General features: G+C 44.2%; 1 protein-coding gene across 4 annotated transcripts in view; it reads left to right on the forward strand.

Moving 5' to 3' along the window:
- The window catches only part of GLCCI1 (glucocorticoid induced 1), a 183,147-nt gene that overhangs the window by 157,664 nt on the left and 6,235 nt on the right, over positions 1-19,248 (forward strand). For all 4 annotated transcript variants that reach the window (XM_030200993.1, XM_030200984.1, XM_030201012.1 and 1 more), the window contains exon 7: positions 16,377-16,494. In XM_030200993.1, the coding sequence (XP_030056853.1) occupies positions 16,377-16,494 (118 nt within the window). The remainder of the gene's footprint in view (positions 1-16,376; positions 16,495-19,248) is intronic.

Genomic DNA, 19,248 nt, shown 5'->3' on the forward strand with positions numbered 1-19,248 from the left:
GGGAGACACATTAGCATCGAGTAGATCTTCCTCTGCATCAACGATGGGCACTGGTAGGGCCCTGTGAGACAGACCTGCAATGGATTTGACGTTGACACTGAGGGATCCTGATGTCATACACTGAACAAAGGTAAAGGAGCATCAACATCAGTTCCACTCAATGCATGGTGCCAGAAGCTCTGTGTCCTCAGTACCAACAGTACCCGAGAAGCAAGGGCATTGAGAGGATCAGTCCCAATCCGTGTAGTTGGTGCCAATGTGCCAGTTTCCTAGTTGCCAAGACTAGTCTTCCAATTCTGCTGCGACAACTTCGCAGGCTGTCACCAGCATATAAATGAAGCAGACCAGCACGTGTAGGAGTGTGATATTTATTAAGCACAAGCACCCAACCTGGGCATGTTTTGCCTTAAAAGGCTTTATCAGGGGTAAGATGGTTAATATAGACATAAATCAAATTGAAAGATAACTAATACATAATTTAAATCAAAACGTATGTGAAAAATTATTACTATAATAAATTAAGTCATGATAGAATCATAACTGTAAAATATATACGCACAAAATAATCATATAAATAAACAGGAAGAAACTATATATATGTGAGGTTTTAGCATAAGATTTTAATTTTAACGGCATAAAATTGGGGTATGTTTAACACTTTATGCATTAATAGACTAGTTTTTTTTTTAATCACAATAGATTTTTTATTGTTTTAATTTTATTTATTTTATTTATTTATTGCATTTGTATCCCACGTAATGTTACATGAATGCAATATATCAACAATAACATTAAGAAGCATAGCAATGAAACTTGGATATAGCTACTAAAAGTGAACACAGTGCGTAAGACCACTAACCTCAACTGGACCGAACCTCCCACTACCCCTTCCCCTCATTCCCCTCCCAACTCCCCCTAAACATCTACAAGAACACTTCCTTCCATCCGGGACCCAGGCACTCTTAAGTGTCCCAGAGCTAACCCCAAAAGTAGAGGCTAACAAATGTGCAAACCAATAGGGAGATAATATCAAGAAACAGTTTATTCTGAATATTGACATATCTACATATATATTTATCTTGATCTTATGGTGAAAAATACATTTATACAACTTGAACAAATAAAATATTTTAAAACATCATGATCTGACACTGTTTAAAACTACATTATATTTACGTATTATAAAAATAATTCAGTGAAATAAAGTCAAACCGACAAGAAGCTGATTGGCTTGAATAAATCCTTTATGTATACACGTGGTTATAAAAACAAGTTAATCCACTGTAAAGGGATAAAAAAATTTTTTTAAGATACTACAAAAGGATAAAATTCCTGTTATTTAATAAAAATGTAAATCAGTTACAATGGACCATTCTATATATAGATCATCATCTTTGTACAAAAACATAAGTGTAAAACATGTATTTATGTCTAATCAGGCAAATGCCTAAGTAAACTGTAATACCTAAAAATGTTGAATGTGTGTTATTCGCATGGAACATTCTAAAATAGAGGGATAAAGGGTATATATCACCTATTAAACACTAGCTCACATTACCATCAAAATGTAAAGGGAATGAAAGAGCTGTACTGCACCCACCGTATCAAAAAATATAGCGTTATAAATCAAATAACTGAAGGAATCGTGTAGTATGAATAAAATGCCTTCCCTGAAGAAAAAAAAATATATATAAACATACCAAATGGATAGATATACAGAGGAAAACTACAACAGACCCATTGCACCAAAGACAAAAAATGTGACGAGCAAATGATTGAAAGACAGAACATACTCTGAGTCAAACCTAAATCAATAAAAAATGAAGCAAGAAAAAAATACTCCAAAAGAGATAAGAAAAATGAAAACCACAAAACAATCCTGAACAAACAAGAAACTTACCAGAGAGAACAAAGAAACAGCCAACCGGGGCGTGTCAAGATGGCACCGGGACCGGGTGTAGTGTAAGACGCTCTTGGCTGGCTTTTTGAAGGAATATAGAAAACAGAGGTTTCTACAATCGAAATGCCACATTCAAAGCGTAAGGGGATACTGAGGTCAGTGCCCCTGCCTACCTCAACTTCCTCCCTGATACAAGGAAGCCTCGAGCGCTTCTTCCCCGCGACTTCCCAGGAACAACGGGGAGCAGGATCCGCTGCAGCAGTATCCGGGGAAGCGGAACGGCTGCTGGCGATTGAAACATCCCTTTCTCCCCCACCAACATCGATAATACCTCCGTGTCCAGCGACCCTGGCGATTCGGGAGGCAACCCAAATGACCGCCGGAAGTGCGACCGGAGGGAAGCCCAGCGGGGAACCGACTCTGCCACGAGAGCCGCTGAGACCCAGAGATCCGAAGATCTTACAATCTCTGGACGGAAGCACGGAGATGAAACTAGACAAGATCTGGCTTAAACTGGTAGAAATGGACTCAACTTTACAAATTTCTTCTGGTAAGGTAAAAACTTTAAACCTTAAGATTGAAGAACTTAAAGACTCGATAGAATTGGTTAAAAAGGATTTAACAGCAAAAGTTACAACGCTACAGAGTGAAGTAGTACAAATGCAAGAGTTCAAGTCAGTAGTGGTTAAAGACAATTCTGATTTGCGAAGGAAGATAGAACAAATAGAAAATTACAACAGAAGATTGAATTTGCACATACTTAATTTTCCTAAACTCCTTGGATTTAATCCTCTTGATTTGTTTAAAAGATTTCTCCTAGAAAATTTAAAGATTCCACAAGAAGCAATTCCACCAATTAATAAAATTTATTATATTCCAAATAAACCCAAAGGAGCAGAAGGAGAAAGAAAAGATATAGGAAAAGAAGATATTGATGTGAATAATATCTCAGCAGTTCTGGAACAATCCTTAGAAAAAGTGACTGAAAGAGCTATTTTGATAGTCTTTTATTTTTGAGCAGGACTTGAACTCTATCATGAAATTATATTTTAAAATGACAAATTCTCAATTTGGAGGGGAAAAAATTTGGTTATATCATGACGTTACCAAAGCGACACAACAAAGGAGGAAAGAATTTTTGAATTTGAGATCTAAAGTTATTGATTTAGGAAGCTGCTTTTTGCTAGCTTATCCCTGCAAATGTATAATATGGTTGGCCCAGATAAAATATATTTTCTATGTACCAGAACAGCTAAGATCTTTTCTAGATTCAAAATTATCAAAGTAGTTTATTGACCGGGAAGTAAGGCGCCTTATTATTGTGATGTTAAATATTATTGTGATGTTAATGCCTAAATAATCTTCTCTGATTCCTGCCCCTCCTTCTTCTTCTTGTGGTCTAAGGAAGCTATAACGTTTTCTTGAGTGCTGATGATTTATATGTTCTATATTTTGCTTATGGCTGTATTTCACTTGACAGATGTTCTCTGTTTGAGTATAAAAATGTAACAAATATTAAAAAAAAAAGAGAGAAACAGCCAACCGATCCTTGTGACAGGAAACAGAATGCCAGGAAATGGCAGTTATTTAAACTAGATAGTCATGCATATGTATGAACTCGTTGAATATGTAAATTATCTACCTAGGCTCAAGCAGAAAAAAGAATGACGGCATTGCACCAATAGTGAAACCAGTATTGTCCACTAAAAAAAAAAATAAAAATAAACAGCAGCAATGTTGTATACCTTATTTATTTATTTTATTGCATTTGTATCCCACATTTTCCCACCTATTTGCGGGCTCAGTGTGGCTTACAATACATTGTAAATAATGGAAATACGATTTGTTACAATTCATTTATGGATTACATTGTGAGAATTTAAGCAAGGCAGAGTCAAGGTATCGTTAGGGAATAGGACAAGGAAAAGAACAATGGAACAATGGAAAGAGACAACGGGAAATTAATAGGGTAATAGAACCTTAGCAAATGAACATTCGGTATAACATTTTTTGTGAGTGTGAAGGTTTAAGTGTGATAAAATTACGGGGGATGAGAGTTCAGAAAAGAATGTATTGGTGTATTTCTGGAACAGTGAGTGTAGACTTCATGTGTATTGATCTTTACAGTAAATTTTATCAGAGATGAGTCTTCAGTAATTTGCGAAAGTTGGTTAGTTCGTGGATTGTTTTCAAGTTGCGTGGTAGTATATTCCAGAATTGCGTGCTTATGTAAGAAAAGGTTGATGTGTGCAGCGCCTTGTATTTTATGCCTTTGCAATTAGGGAAGTGGAGGTTAAGGAAAGTTCGAGATGATCTTTTAGCATTCCTGGGTGGTAGGTCTATTAAGTCAGACGTAGGCTGGAGCTTCACCGTGAATAATTTTGTGGACTAATGTGCATACTTTAAAAGTAATGCGTTCCTTAAGTGGGAGCCAGTGTAGCTTCTCTCGTAAGGGTTTTGCACTTTCGTATTTTGGTTTTCCGAAGATGAGTCTGGCTGCTGTGATCTGGGCTGTTTGAAGTCTCCTCAGTATTTGCTCTTTACAACCTGCGTATAGTGAATTGCAGTAAGCCAGATGGCTGAGTACGAGGGATTGCACTAGGATGCGAAAGACGGATCTTGGGAAGAATGGCCTTATACTTTTCAGTTTTCACATGCAGTAGAACATCTTTTTGGTTGTGTTGTTTGCATGGGTTTCGAGTGTTAGATGGCGATCGATACCTTTAAAAGTAATGTTGACACACAGAATAATTACAAAAGGTTTTAAAAATGAGTAAAAACAATTGATAAAAAATGTATAATAATAATCATTAATAATTGTTCTTAATACAAAAATATGAAGCAAAAACATTTTTGGAAAGAGATGTTAAATGAATATATAAAAAAAATTGCCAGAAAAATTATATGTATTAATAAACCAGGATAAAAGTTCAGCGAGCTCTGGAGGAAGCGCTTCAACCAAACTAGACAGTTGCCTCACCGAGTTCTGCAAGTGGATGCTCGTGTAGAGCTGGTATGTCCTTAGCTGCGAGCATAGCGGCCTGATACGTCTTCCTCCCAAAAGAATCCAAGGTCCTAGACTCTCTGCCTGGGGGCACCGAGGCATAGTCCCTAGTACTCTTGGCTCTCTTGAGAGCAGAATCCACCACCATGGAATCGTGAGGTAGTTGACTTCACCATTATCGGCTTTCCATTGACTCTGTACTGGGACTCAGCTATTTGGGGACCACTGGATTAGAGAGAGGGAACGACCAGTTTCGTATAAGAACTTCCCTGAGTGTGTTATGCAAAGGAGCCGTTGTAATCTCTGTAGGTGGAGAAGGATAATCCAAGACCTCGAGCATCTCGGCCCTGGGCTCATCCACAACCTCTATATGGAAGGGAATATCCTTAGACATTTCCCGAAAAAAGGAGCAAAAAGAAAGACTCTCAGGCGGAGACATCCTTCTCTCAATGGGCAGAGTAGGATCGGAGGGGACACCATAGGACTCTTCTTCAGAAAAGTATCTGGGATCTTCCTCCCACAAATGCTCATCTTCGGTACCGGACAAAAGCTGTCTAAGAGCAGCCGATCTCGAGGGGGATGTCAAGAAGTCAACCCCTACCTGGACTGCAGTGAAGCTTCCTCTGTCGACGTAGGAGAGTCGACCCGGGTGGAAGCTGACGCTGATGCCACAAGCGGCACCGAGGTCAGGGACCTCACCACAGGCGAAGGACCAGATGCCGCTTCAACAGTCGGTGCAGAAGGCGCAAGCACCCCTGGCACCGAAGTAGACTGGTGCAGCAATCCTTCCAGAAGCTCTGAAAGAAGGGCCCTGATGGGCTCGTCGAGAGCCGCCATCGGAAAAGGCTGCGGGGCCGGTGCAGGGGCCTGTGGCAGAATCTGTGGGGGCTCGAGAGCCGGTACCAGGCTGCCAGAAGACCGACGCATCGGCACCTCCTTTATAGAGGGTGAGCGGTCCTTTCGGTGCCCATGCTTCTCGGGAGCTGAATCCCTCGGCTCCCCGGAGCTGTCGGTACCGCACATGGAAGGAGATTGATGATGGTTCTTCTTTGCCTTCACTCGACGCTCGTCATCGAGACTCCTCGGTACTGAAGAGGAGGACGTGGAATCCTCACGCCTCCTCGGGGCCGGGTCCTATGAAGGGGGGGGGGGCCTGCATAGCAGTAGGCCTCGAGACAGGTGGAGACCCAGTCCATGCCTCACTGCTCCCAGCACGATGTGGTCGTTCGGCTGCCATTACCTGGGCTCTCGAAGTCGATGCTTCACTCAACGTCGATGCTGCCGACCTCGGTACCGAAGCCGACCTCGAAGGACTGGATCGATCAGCAAAAGTTTTTCCTGTTGAGCCTCCCGAGACAGTAGCATCCGTTTTTTCATTAAAGGACACAGCTTACAAGCAGCTGGAAGATGATCGGGCCCAAGGCACTGGAGATACCATGAGTGGGGGTTGGTACCCGAGATGGTCTGGTTGCACCGAGTACAACGCTTGAAGCCGCTGGGTGTCCTCGATGACATGGACGGAAAAATGGTGGCTGCTAAATTAAAGGATGCGATTGTGCCAATTAAAAAGGCACAAAAAAGGAAAAACAAAACCCGACCGCGCAACCTAAAAGAGGGCCGCGATGAAAAGAAAGAAAACTTATACTCAGTGACTAAAACTAAGGAAATTAAGTGCTAATAAAAATTTTTTTTTTAAATTTTGTGAAAAACTAAACAAGAAGATAAAGAAGTAAAAGAGGAAGCGGTAACGCTAAGATCTCCTGGGTCGAAGTTAGCACAGCGAAAAAAACTCCTTGTCACCTCAGTCGCGGAAAAAAAGAAACTGAGGATGACACGCTCGTGCGGCGGGCGGGAAGCTGTTCACGCATGCGCGGTGCGCTCTGCCCGCGCTCCGGAGCGTTCTCGAAGATTCTTATTTTGCTTGCAAAATTTTTTGCCGATCTCCTGGGCCGCCGCGGGCGTCGACCCAATCGTGAGAACAAGTAGCCTGCTTGTCCTTGGAGAATACTACTTTTAAATAGCTTTTCATTGTTGTATCTTTGTCTGTATTTTGAAGTACATGCTGAATAGTCTAAAATCTGGCCTAGTCAATTTTTACCATATACTTTACACAGAAACCTCTTCTGAAGACTGCATGAGCTAGTCATTTAATAGGTCATATATTAATACTAGTATTGTAAACATGAGTTTTTTATGGTAAGGCCTATAAGAATAAAATGGGCCCTGCAATAAAATGAAGATACATACCTGTAGCAGGTATTCTCCAAGGACAGCAGGCTGGACATCATCGCACATGGGTTGTCGTCCGCAACGGCCCAGGAGCTCCGGAGGTCAAAACAAAAACTTTTGAAAATTCTAGAAGCTACATGACGCACGCGGAGACAATGCGCCGTGCATGCGCGAGTAACTTCCCGCCGGCGACGCCCGCGCACTTCCCTCAGTTATATGGAAAGCAAACGAAAAGAAGAACAACTCCTCCAAAGGGGAGGAGGGTGGGTTGTGATGATGTCCAGCCTGCTGTCCTCGGAGAATACCTGCTACAGGTATGTATCTTCATTTTCTCCGAGGACAAGCAGGCTGGACATCATCACGCATGGGGTATCCCTAGCACCCAGGCTCACTCAAAACAGTGAACATAGGTCAATTGGGCCTCGCAACGGCAAGGACATAACTGAGATTGACCTGAAAAAACAAACACAACTAAGTGAGAGTGTAGCCTGGAACAGAACAGAAATGGCCCTAGGAGGGTGGAGTTGGATTCTAAACCCCAAACAGATTCTGTAACACTGACTGTCCAAACCAGCTGTCACGTCGGGTATCCTGCTGAGGGCAGTAGTGAGATGTGAATGTGTGGACAGATGACCATGTTGCAGCCTTGCAAATTTCTTCAATGGAGGCTGACTAAGTGAGCCACTGACGTAGCCATGGCTCTAACATTGTGAGCCGTGACATGGCCCTCTAAAGTCAATCCAGCTTGGGCATAAGTGAAGGAAATGCAATCTGCTAGCCAATTGGAGATGGTGCGTTTTCCGATAGCAACTCCCATCCTGTTGGGATCAAAAGAAACAGATCTGTTGAGATGTTCGAGCCGAGGACACTAAGGCTAGAAGATTGTCTGCCCTTGCCTGGGGAAGATAAGCTCGAGACGTCCGTGTGTTCAACAGAGCTCTTAGAGTTCCAATTTCTGAACTGGAACTAGGTGAGACTTAGGATAATTTATTACAAACCCCAGCAGTTCGAGCAGTTGAATAGTAATCTGTATAGATCGTAGAACTCCTGCCTCCGTGGTGTTCTTTACCAGCCAGTCGTCGAGATAAGGGAACACATGCACTCCCAGTCTGCTTAACGATGCTGCGACAACTGCCAAGCACTTTGTAAAGACCCTGGGCGCAGATGCTAGACCAAAGGGCAGCATGCAGTATTGAAAATGCTGAGTCCACGGACGAAATCGAAGATACTTCCTGTGAGCTGGAAGAACCGAGATGTGAGTATAGGCGTCCTTTAAGTCCAGAGAGCATAGCCAATCGTTTTCCTGAATCATGGGAAGAAGGGTGCCCAGGGAAAGCATCCTGAACTTTTCTTGGACCAGGAATTTGTTCAGGCCCCTTAGGTCTAGGATGGGACACATCCCCCCTGTTTTCTTTTGCACAAGGAAGTACCTGAAATAGAAGGGAGGAGAGTTCCTCTGCAAGTACTTGCTTGTACTGGGAGTTGAAGGATTGAACTCCCAGTGGGCAATTTGGAGGTTTTGATTCCAGATTGAGAGCGTATCCTAAGCGGACTATTTGAAGAACCCACCGGTCGGAGGTTAAAAGAGGCCACCTTTGGCCTTGTTTTTGCTGGGGAGACAGAGGGGCCTTCGGCGCACGCTGCTGATGAGAGCGAGCCTGCTGGGAGCGAGCTTGAACAGGCTGTCGAGAGGCAAGAGTGTACCTATGCCTATTATAAGAATAGAGAACACTCCTCCTCCCTCCAAAAAAACCTCCTAGAGGAGGAGGTAGTAGCAGAAGGCATCCGGTGGGGGAGAGAATCCATAGCATCATGATGCTTCTTGATGGTATCGACCATATCCTCAACCTTCTCTCCAAAAAGGTTATCCCCCCAGCAAGGAACATCCGCCATTCGCTGCTGGGTCTTCTGATCCAGGTCCGAGACATGCAGCCATGAGAGTCTGCGCATCACGATACCTTGAGCAGCTACTCGGGATATGGCATCAAAAGTGTTGTAAGCCCCCCCCCCCCCCCCCCCCCCGCGACATGCCTTCTGTTGCCTGACCACCTGGTGAAAAGGTTCAGCAAGCTCTGGAGGAAGAGCTTCAACTAAACTGGACAGTTGCTTAACTGAGTTCCCTAAGGGAATGCTGGTCTTGGCGGCGAGCATTCCAGCCTGATACGTACGCCAAGCCTTGAAATACCATAATCAACCTTTTCACCAGATGGTGAGGCAGCAAGAAGGCGTGTCAAAAATTCCTGACCGGGGGTACTTATGACACTTTTGATGTGACATCCAGAATAGCTGCTCAAGGTATAGTGATGAGCAGACTCTCATCGCTGCGTGTTTCTGACCTCGATCATAAGATCCAGCAGCGAATGGCAGATGTTCCTTGCTGGGGGATAACCTTTTTTGGTGAAAAAGTAGAGGATGTGGTCGATCAGATCAAAAAGCACCATGATGCTATGGATGCTCTCTCCCGCCGGGCATCTTCTGCTACCACCTCCTCATCTAGGAGGTTTTTTGGAGGGAAGAGGAGTGCTCCCTATTCCTATAATAGGCGTAGGGACACTCCTGCTTCTCGGCAGCCTACCCAGGCTCAGTCCCAGCGCGCTCATTCTCATCAACAGCGTGCGCATAAGGCCCATGCGGATCCCCAGCAAAAGCAAGGGACGGGCTTTTGACTGGTTCCAGTGCAGCATAGCCACAGTGCAAGTGTCCGTTCCGGATGACTTCCCAGTTGGAGGGAGGTTAATATTTTTTCACCAAAGGTGGCCTCTTATAACCTCCGACCGGTGGGTTTTTCAAATAGTCCGGTTAGGATACACTCCCAATCTGGAATCCAGGCCTCCAAATTCCTAGTCCGAGAAAAGTTCAGGATGGTTTACCTGGGCACCCTTCTTCCCATGATTCAGGAAAATAATTGGCTCTGCTCTCTGGACTTAAAAGATGCCTATGCCCACATCTCGATACTCCCAGCTCACAGGAAGTATCTTCGATTTCGGTTGGGAACTCGGCACTTTCAGTACTGTGTACTGCCCTTTGGCCTCACATCTGCGCACAGGGTTTTTACAAAGTGCCTGGCTGTTGTCACAGCATCGCTACGCAGACTGGGAGTGCATGTGGTTCCTTATCTCGACGATTGGCTGGTGAAGAGCAGGCGCTCTACAGTCCATGCGGATGACTATTCAAATGCTAGAGTACTGGGGTTTGTGATCAATTATCCCAAGTACTACTACTACTACTTAACATTTCTAAAGCGCTACTAGGGTTACACAGCGCTGTACAATTTAACATGGAAGGACAGTCCCTGCTCAAGGAGCTTACAATCTAAAAAGACAGGTGTACAATCTAAAGACAAGTGTAGAATCCGTCTGGTAGGTGATACTATATTTCATGAGAGGTTAGGTGCCGAACGCAGCATTGAAGAGGTGAGTTTTAAGCAGAGATTTGAAAATGGGTAGGGAGGGAGCTTGGCGTAGGGGTTGAGGAAGATTGTTCCAGGCAAAGGGTGAGGCAAGGCAGAATGAGCGGAGCCTGGAGTTGGCAGTGGTGGAGAAAGGGAACTGACAGGAGGGATTTGTCCTTTGAGCGGAGGTTACGGGCGGGGACATAGGGGGAGATGAGGGTAGAGAGGTAGTGAGGAGCCGCAGACCGGGTGCATTTGTAGGTAAGGAGGAGAAGCTTGAATTGTATGCGGTATCTGATCGGAAGCCAGTGAAGTGATTTGAGGAGAGGAGTGATGTGAGTATATCTTGTCCTGGTTCAAAAATTGGATTTCATTGGAGCTCTGTTGGACACATGGACGTCTCGAGCTTATCTTCCTCAGGCAAGGGCAGACAATCTCCTGGCCCTCGTGTCCATGGCTCGAGCGTCTCAACAGATCACAGCTCGGCAGATGTTGAGACTCTTAGGACACATGGAGGCATATTTTCAAAGCACTTAGCCTTCCAAAGTTCCATAGAAACCTATGGAACTTTGGAAGGCTAAGTGCTTTGAAAATATGCCTAATGGCCTCTACAGTTCATGTTACTCCCATGGCAGCTCAATGGACCCTAGCTTCCCAGTGGTGCCAGGCCACAGGGGCTCTAGAGGATGTGATCCATCTCTCCACCGACTTTTGCAGTTCCCTTCAGTGGTGGACCATTCGATCCAATTTGACCTTGGGACGTCCATTCCTAATTCCTCAGCCACAAAAAGTGCTGACAACTGATGCATTCTTCCTGGGGTGGGGAGCTCATGTAGATGGACTTCACACTCAAGGAGTTTGGTCCTTTCAGGAAAAGGGTCTTCAGATCAACCTCCTGGAGTTACGAGTGATCTGGAATGCTCTCAAGGCTTTCAGAGATTGGCTGTCCAACCAAATCATTCTGATTCAAACAGACAATCAGGTTGCTATATATTACACCAACAAACAGGAGGGCACCGGATCTCGCCCTCTGTGTCAGGAAGCCGTCCGGATGTGGCTTTGGGCGGGCCGTCACGGCATGTTTCTCCAAGCCACACATCTGGCAGGTGTAAACAACAGTCTGGCCAACAGGTTGAGCAGGATCATGCAACCTCACGAGTGGTCGCTAAACATGGGCGTTGTCCACAAGATCTTCTGAGCGTGAGGCACCCCCTCAGTGGATCTTTTTGCCACTCAGATCAATCACAAAGTCCCTCAATTGTGTTCCAGACTTCAGGCCCACGACAGACTATCGTCAGATGCCGTTCTCCTGCATTGGGGGACAGGCCTTCTGTATGCGTATCCTCCCATACCTCTAGTACGGAAGACTTTGCTGAAACTCAAGCAAGACCGCGGAACAATGATCTTGGTTGCTCCCTTCTGGCCTCGTCAGATCTGGTTCCCTCTTCTTCTGGAGTTGTCCTCCGAAGAACCGTGCTGATTGGAGTGTTTTCCGACCCTCATCACCCAGAACGAGGGATCGCTTCTACATCCCAACCTCCAGTCTCTGGCTCTCAAGGCCTGGATGTTGAGAGCTTAGAAATTGCCTCTTTAGGTCTTCCAGAGGGTGTCTCACAAGTCTTGCTTGCTTCCAGGAAGGATTCCATGAAAAAGTGTTATTTCAAATAGAGGAGGTTTGCTGTCTGGTGTGACAGCAAGACCTTAGATCCTTTTTCTTGTCCTACCCGGACCCTGCTTGAATACCTTCTACACTTATCAGAGTCTGGTCTCAAGACCAACTCCGTAAGAGTTCACCTTAGTGCAATTAGTGTTTATCAATGTGTAGAGGGTAAGCCTATCTCTGGACAGTCTTTATTTGTTTGATTTATGAGAGGTTTGCAGCGTCTTGACATGTTTTCTCAACTGAGTAAGCAAATTTTGTATTTTTTTGTATATGTTTTGATTTTTGCTTTCCAATTTATAGTTTTTCAGATAAAGTATAACACATTTCACTGTAAAGGAAAGATCATTGATAGAGGGAGTTCATTAAAGGAAACTGCTTTGTGTTTAATCTTTTAGCTATAGACCTGTTTGGAGCTAATGAGTGTATCATTTTTAGTAGACTTCTTTTCCTCTTCCTTAGTTAAGAACAGTGCTTTTTTTGTAGAAAAAAAGGTGCCGGTACTCATTATGGGCGGGGTCACCACATATGGCTCCACCCCTATGATAGCCACACCCACATTAACCACACCCCCTATACCAGCCATGGCGCATATAAACAGACATCAGTGAAAATATTATAGTACTATAGGAGAAAAAAAATAACGTTATTTTTTTTCATGATAAATAATCTCTGTAAGCTCTTACAGCTCAAGTATACCGAGTGCAAAATAAGACAGCCAATGTAAATTCTCAAATTGGACATATTACAAACACTAAAATGAAAATAAAATGATTTTTTTTCTACCTTTGTTGTCTGGTGACTGTTTTTCTTTCCATATTGGTCCCAGTCTGTGATTCTGCTTTCCTTTGTTTTCGCTTAACTCTTCTGTGCCATTTGTCATTTTTGTCTCCTTTTTCTTTGCTTTCTTCAGTATTTTTCAGGCTCTCTCTCTGTCCAGATTTAATTCATTCTTACTATCCATTCTTTAATTTCCTTCATCTACCTGTGGCTTTTCATCTTTTCCTCACCCTTGTTCTCCCCATGCCCCTTCCTCTTATTCTCCAGTCTTTCTCTATTCCCCTTTTCCATCCAGCAGCTCTGCTTTCTCTCCCCATCCTTCCAGTGTCTCCCCTATTTCTTTCTGCATTCTTCCATCCAGCGTCTTCCCTCTTTCTCTCCCCATCCTTCCGTTTTCCCCCTCTCTCTCCCCATCCTTCCATCTGTTTTCCCTCTCTCTCCCCAATCCTTCCATCTGTGTTTTCCCTCTCTCTCCCCAATCCTTCCATCTGTGTTTTCCCTCTCTCTCCCCAATCCTTCCATCTGTGTTTTCCCTCTCTCTCCCCATCCTTCCATCTGTTTTTCCCCCTCTCTCTCCCCATCCTTCCATCTGTTTTTCCCTCTCTCCCCAATCCTTCCATCTGTGTTTTCCCTCTCTCTCCCCATCCTTCCATCTGTTTTTCCCTCTCTCCCCAATCCTTCCATCTGTGTTTTCCCTCTCTCTCCCCATCCTTCCATCTGTTTTTCCCCTCTCTCCATCCTTCCATCTGTTTTCCCCTCTCCCCAATCCTTCCATCTGTTTTTCCCCTCTCTCCCCAATCCTTCCATCTGTTTTTCCCTCTCTCTCCCCATCCTTCCCTCTGTTGGTTTCCCTCTCTCCTCCCCATCCTTCCCTCTGTTGGTTTCCCTCTCTCTCCCCAATCCTTCCCTCTGTTGGTTTCCCTCTCTCTCCCCAATCCTTCCCTCTGTTGGTTTCCCTCTCTCTCCCCAATCCTTCCCTCTGTTGGTTTCCCTCTCTCTCCCCAATCCTTCCCTCTGTTGGTTTCCCTCTCTCTCCCCAATCCTTCCCTCTGTTGGTTTCCCTCTCTCTCCCCAATCCTTCCCTCTGTTGGTTTCCCTCTCTCTCCCCAATCCTTCCCTCTGTTGGTTTCCCTCTCTCTCCCCAATCCTTCCCTCTGTTGGTTTCCCTCTCTCTCCCCAATCCTTCCCTCTGTTGGTTTCCCTCTCTCTCCCCAATCCTTCCCTCTGTTGGTTTCCCTCTTTCTCTCCCCAATTTCCCCCCCCCCCCCCGCGACACTCCGGGCGAGTCCTGCACTTAGTTTTTTTTTTTTTAAGACTCAGAACGTGCGAACGATGCAGCCGGCAGCGATTGAAAGAGGCTGTCTGGGCTGGCGTCTGCGTCGGAGCTTCCCTCACCCTCTGCGAGTCCCGCCTTCGTTGTTACAACTTCCTGTTTCGCGGGACTCGCAGAGGGTAAGGGAAGCTCCGACGCAGACGCCAGCCCAGACAGCCTCTTTCAATCGCTGCCGGCTGCATCGTTCGCACGTTCTGAGTCTTAAAAAAAAAATGTGCAGGACTCGCCCGGAGTGTCGCGGGGGGGGGGGGGGGGGGCAAAAAAAGGTGCCGGTACGCCGTACCGTTGCGTACCGGCACAAAAAAAGCACTGGTTAAGAATAGTATGCAGAGACATGCACACACGCAGCCGCTAGCACAAAGGTTTTCAACCCAGTCCTCGGGGCACACCCATCCAGTTGGGGTTTTCAGGATATCCCTTTGAATTCAGTGGAGATATTTTGAAAACCCGACTGGCTGGGTGTGCCCTGAGGACTGGGTTGAAAATCTCTGCACTAGCAAGTATTTGTAAAAGGGGGGGGGGGTTAAGTTTGTATATTGAGAGAGTTGTAATTGTTTAGAGTATGTTGTATTTATTATCCTGTTCATTTACATTTTGTCTGCAAAATAAAATATTTATTCCCATAATTATAGCTTTGCTTTAAGTCTCAGTAGATTGGGAGCCAGAGATTCGGTTTCAAATCCCATGGACACTTCTTGTGATCTCGGGCAAGTCACTTAGCTCTCATTTTGTCAGATACAAACCCAGAGGCCCTTTTTCCTAAGGTGTGTTAAGTGCTATGCAGCCCATAGGTATACAATGGGTGCATGGCATTTAATGCACCATAGTAAAAGCACCCCTTAGATTGTAAGCCCTTCAGGGAAATACAGGGATGTGAAAAAAAGTTCCCTCCTGATTTCCCATATTATTGTATATATGTCATACGGAATGGTTTCTGATCTTTAAACAAAATGTAATAGACAAAGGAACCTGAACGAACCAAAGTTTTAAAATTATTACTTCATTTATTTAAGGAACAAATTTATCCAACAGCAGTATCACCCATGTGAAAAAGTAACTGCCCCCTAAACTTAATAACTAGTTAAACCATCTTTAACAGCAATAATTGCAACCAAACACTTCTTATAATTTGATATCAGTCTTTCACATTGTTGTTGAGAAATCGTAGTCCATTCTTAGTGCATATAACACAGAAGAAAAGGCTTGGGAGTCCTCCAGGTTTGTGTTTGCGAATCTGATACAAGCGTTGATGGTCTTGGATAGCAGCCGTTTCTGCCTTGCTACTTTCCCATGAATCCCATTTTACCCAGTTTCTTCTACTGTGAAGTTATGCCTCAGCTAAGGTCTGTGTTCTAGATTTCTTTGGCTGTCATTTTGGGAAGTTTTTTTTTTACTTCCGGATGAGTTGTTGCTGCACCCTTGGAGTGATTTTGCCAGGCCAGTCACTCCTCTAAAGATTTACCACTGTTCCAAGTCTTCTCCATTTGGTGATAATAAACACCACTGTGTTTTGGTGGTGTCCTAGAGCTTTAGAAATGGCTTTGTAACCCTTCTCAGACTTTCTAATCTCTTGTGGAATTTCCTTTGTGGCATAGTGTTCTTGTAGAAACTTTGTGGTGACTACTTCATTCTCATGGTAAGGCAGAATATAGAGAGATCAGTTTTTCACATGGGTAATATGGATGTTGAATAACTTTGATCCTTGAATAAATGAAGTAATAATTTAAAAACTTAAGTGTTTACTCAGGTTTCTTTTGTCTAATGTAATGTTTGTTTACAGGTCAGAAACCATTCAGTGTGAGACATATGTAATAGTAGCGGAAACGGGGCGGGTGCTGTTTCACACCACTGTACCTACTGTACCTGAATGTAATGTGCCTTGAATATTGTTCCATGTTTTAGAGCACTGTTATGTGGATTTAGAAGAAATGAGCTATCACAAGAAAATACATTCTAATAGGCAGCCTCTCTTAAAATAGAAGTAACACTGAGAAAATGTGGGAGAAACTGTTTGGAAATCAAATGTAATTAAAAGCATACTCTCCATTACTAGTTAATGCAACTGCTTTAACTTTTCAGACAGTGGGAGTAGCTCACCATTGCCCAAGTATGCCTCATCTCCTAAACCTAATAACAGCTATATGTTCAAACGAGAACCCCCAGAAGGATGTGAGCGAGTGAAGGTCTTTGAAGAAATGTAAGTAACACAATTTGCTAACTGGTATCTATAAAGCAAATAATATTTTTACTAAAACCTTTCTGTTACAGATGACTAAACAGGGCACAATAACATTTTGAGGTCTAGGCAGATTAGCGCATTGGGGGTACCCCCACTCCCCCCCCACCCCATTGCATTACAAATACATTTTTAAACTCCCGCAAACAGGGGGCTCTGTGAGGTTGTGAATGCAGAGGGGCAACTGGATGAGGTAGAATGGATAAGAAGTGCTTCTTGCCAATTCATCCTGCTGACTGGAGGCAGTGATACTCAGGTGGTTGGGTGAATAGACCTGTGGAGGTGGTTGGTCTGGCTCTCACTCTGTCCCCAACTTCCATCTTTATGCTAACAGCTGATTTGTCAGGGCAGAAATGTGCCTTGAGAGCCACTGAATTAGCACATCTGAGGTCAGGCACATGCCTAGTTTGCCTATTCCTTGACCTTAATCCTTTCCTGTGACTGATTCTTCCAACTAATTAATTGGCTTCTTCAGACCTACAGGATACTGTAACCACTCTTTCCTCTTGTTCAGTGTAGCCAATCATCTATACAAACATTCAGTGAGCTCCCACTGGTATTTAAAATGCTGAACAAATTAATAATGCAGCCACCTATCACAATTATTACCAATAGATTACTTCAGCCAAACAATAAAAATTCAACATTTTAAAAGTGTATTGGACTTCAACATGGGGTGCTTACTGATCTTCAAAGCAAGTCTTCTCCTATAATGTCGTCATCAGTCTTTAATCGATTGTCCATAATTGTGCATTCAAATTCCAGTTTACAAAGTTTTTTTAAACAAATTTCTCAAATGATATAATTTTTCTTCATAAATATTAATATTAACAAAAATTAACTTGACTGACAAAATCAAGCACAACAAAGCTGACCTGTTGCCCTGAAGCTTAAAATAAAAATGGAGAGAGAGAGGACTCAGCTTAAGTAGCTCCTCTTCAATCTAAGCAGCAGCCTTCTTTTAGACTATATGCTGAGCCTCCAGTCTCTGCAGAATACTCATCCTACCCTGCCTGGAGGGGATCAAATTCAATTTTCCTTCCAGCCTGGCAGGAGATCACGATGGACTCATGGTTCATTTTCATAATCTGGGATGGATACCATCTCAGATTTATCAGCTGTCCTCCAGATTGACCTCTGTCATAGACCCTGCCCCCCTCCCTCCAACCATCTCCCTCTCTTACAAGAAGTCTACCATTTCCAGGCCAAGGTCATAAATCTTGTTCCACCACAGGAGAGGAATCAAGGTTTTTACTCAAGATACTTTCTCATTTCGAAAAAGACTAGTGGCTTATGCCCTTCATTGGATCTCAGAGACTTCAACCGTTTCCTCCTCAAGGAATAGTTCAGAGTGAGTACAGTTTCCTCTGTTCTTTCCGTTGCTCAACAAAGGGGAATTGGTGTGTACTCTGGGTCTCAAGGACGCCTATATACATATTCCAATACATTCTAATTACAACGTACTTAAGGTTTACCCTTCAAAGTCAACTATTTCCAGTACAAAGTCCTTCCCTTTGGTTTTGTCAGCCCCCAGGGTGTTTTTCAAAATGCTTCGTGATGGCTGCCGACCTCCATAAACAAGAGCATTTAGTGTTCTCTTACCTGAAAGACTTGCTTCTAGTATCTGTGTCACAGGCCTCAACTCTCCTGAAGAAAAAAAATGTTCTTCGGTCTCTGTGATTTCTTATCTTTCAAAACTCCACTCTAAATGCAACCAGCATCATTTCCTTCACAGCAGTAGTCTTGCATGCTAGCCAGTCCAAAGCCATTCTTCCAGAGGACAGGATCCAGACACTAATGGCTCATGTTTGTAGCATGTGGTCAGCACCCAAAGTCCATAGCCAGATTATATTTACAGATGCTGGGGCACATGGCTGTGTCTGTTGATGTCATTCCCTAGCCCTTTTAAATATATCATCTACAATGGGATCAGTGCTCCCATCCTCCTTCCTCGATATTTTATGCACCCTTATGCTGGTGGTGGACTCAAACTCAACCTTAGTAGCTGGCATATCCTCTGCACAGTGGCAGTGCCAATTAGTACTAAGTATAGATGCTTTAATCAGAGGGTGGGAAACTCACTTGACAATCAACATTCACAGGGAATGTGGTCAAGATAAGAGGCTATTCTTCATATATACCACACTGAGTTGTTCCCCACTGGCTCCATTCTTCTGTAGTTATTCAGACAGATAGCAGTCTCATTGTTCCTTTGCCAAGATGAAGCCAGAATCTAGGATGTTACTGTAGCCAAATGCAGGCTACCTACCGTATTTTTCGGACTATAAGACGCACCGGACCATAAGACGCACCTAGGTTTTAGAGAAGGGAAATAGGAAAAAAATTTTTTTCCTTTTTTCCTCCTCTAAAACCTAGGTGCTCCGGTGCGTCTTGTCCGAATCCCTCCCTCTGAGTTCGGGATCGCCCTCCCCCCGGCCCTGTCACCACTTCTCCTTACTCACGTCACACGATCTTCCCTGGTGGTCTAGTGACGTCGGGGCAGGAAAGAGCCCCCCTCTTTCCTGCCCAGTGCGCTGCTCTCCATCCTCCTGTATGCAGCCTGAAGGTCTCGGCGAGATTCAAAATGGCCGCCGAGAATTGAAGTCTCGGCGGCCATTTTGAATCTCGCCGAGACCGTCAGGCTGCATACAGGAGGATGGAGAGCAGCGCGCTGGGCAGGAAAGAGGGGGCTCTTTCCTGCCCCGACGTCACTAG

The sequence above is a fragment of the Microcaecilia unicolor genome, chromosome 1 (assembly GCF_901765095.1).
Source record: "Microcaecilia unicolor chromosome 1, aMicUni1.1, whole genome shotgun sequence".
Classification (NCBI taxonomy): domain Eukaryota; kingdom Metazoa; phylum Chordata; class Amphibia; order Gymnophiona; family Siphonopidae; genus Microcaecilia; species Microcaecilia unicolor.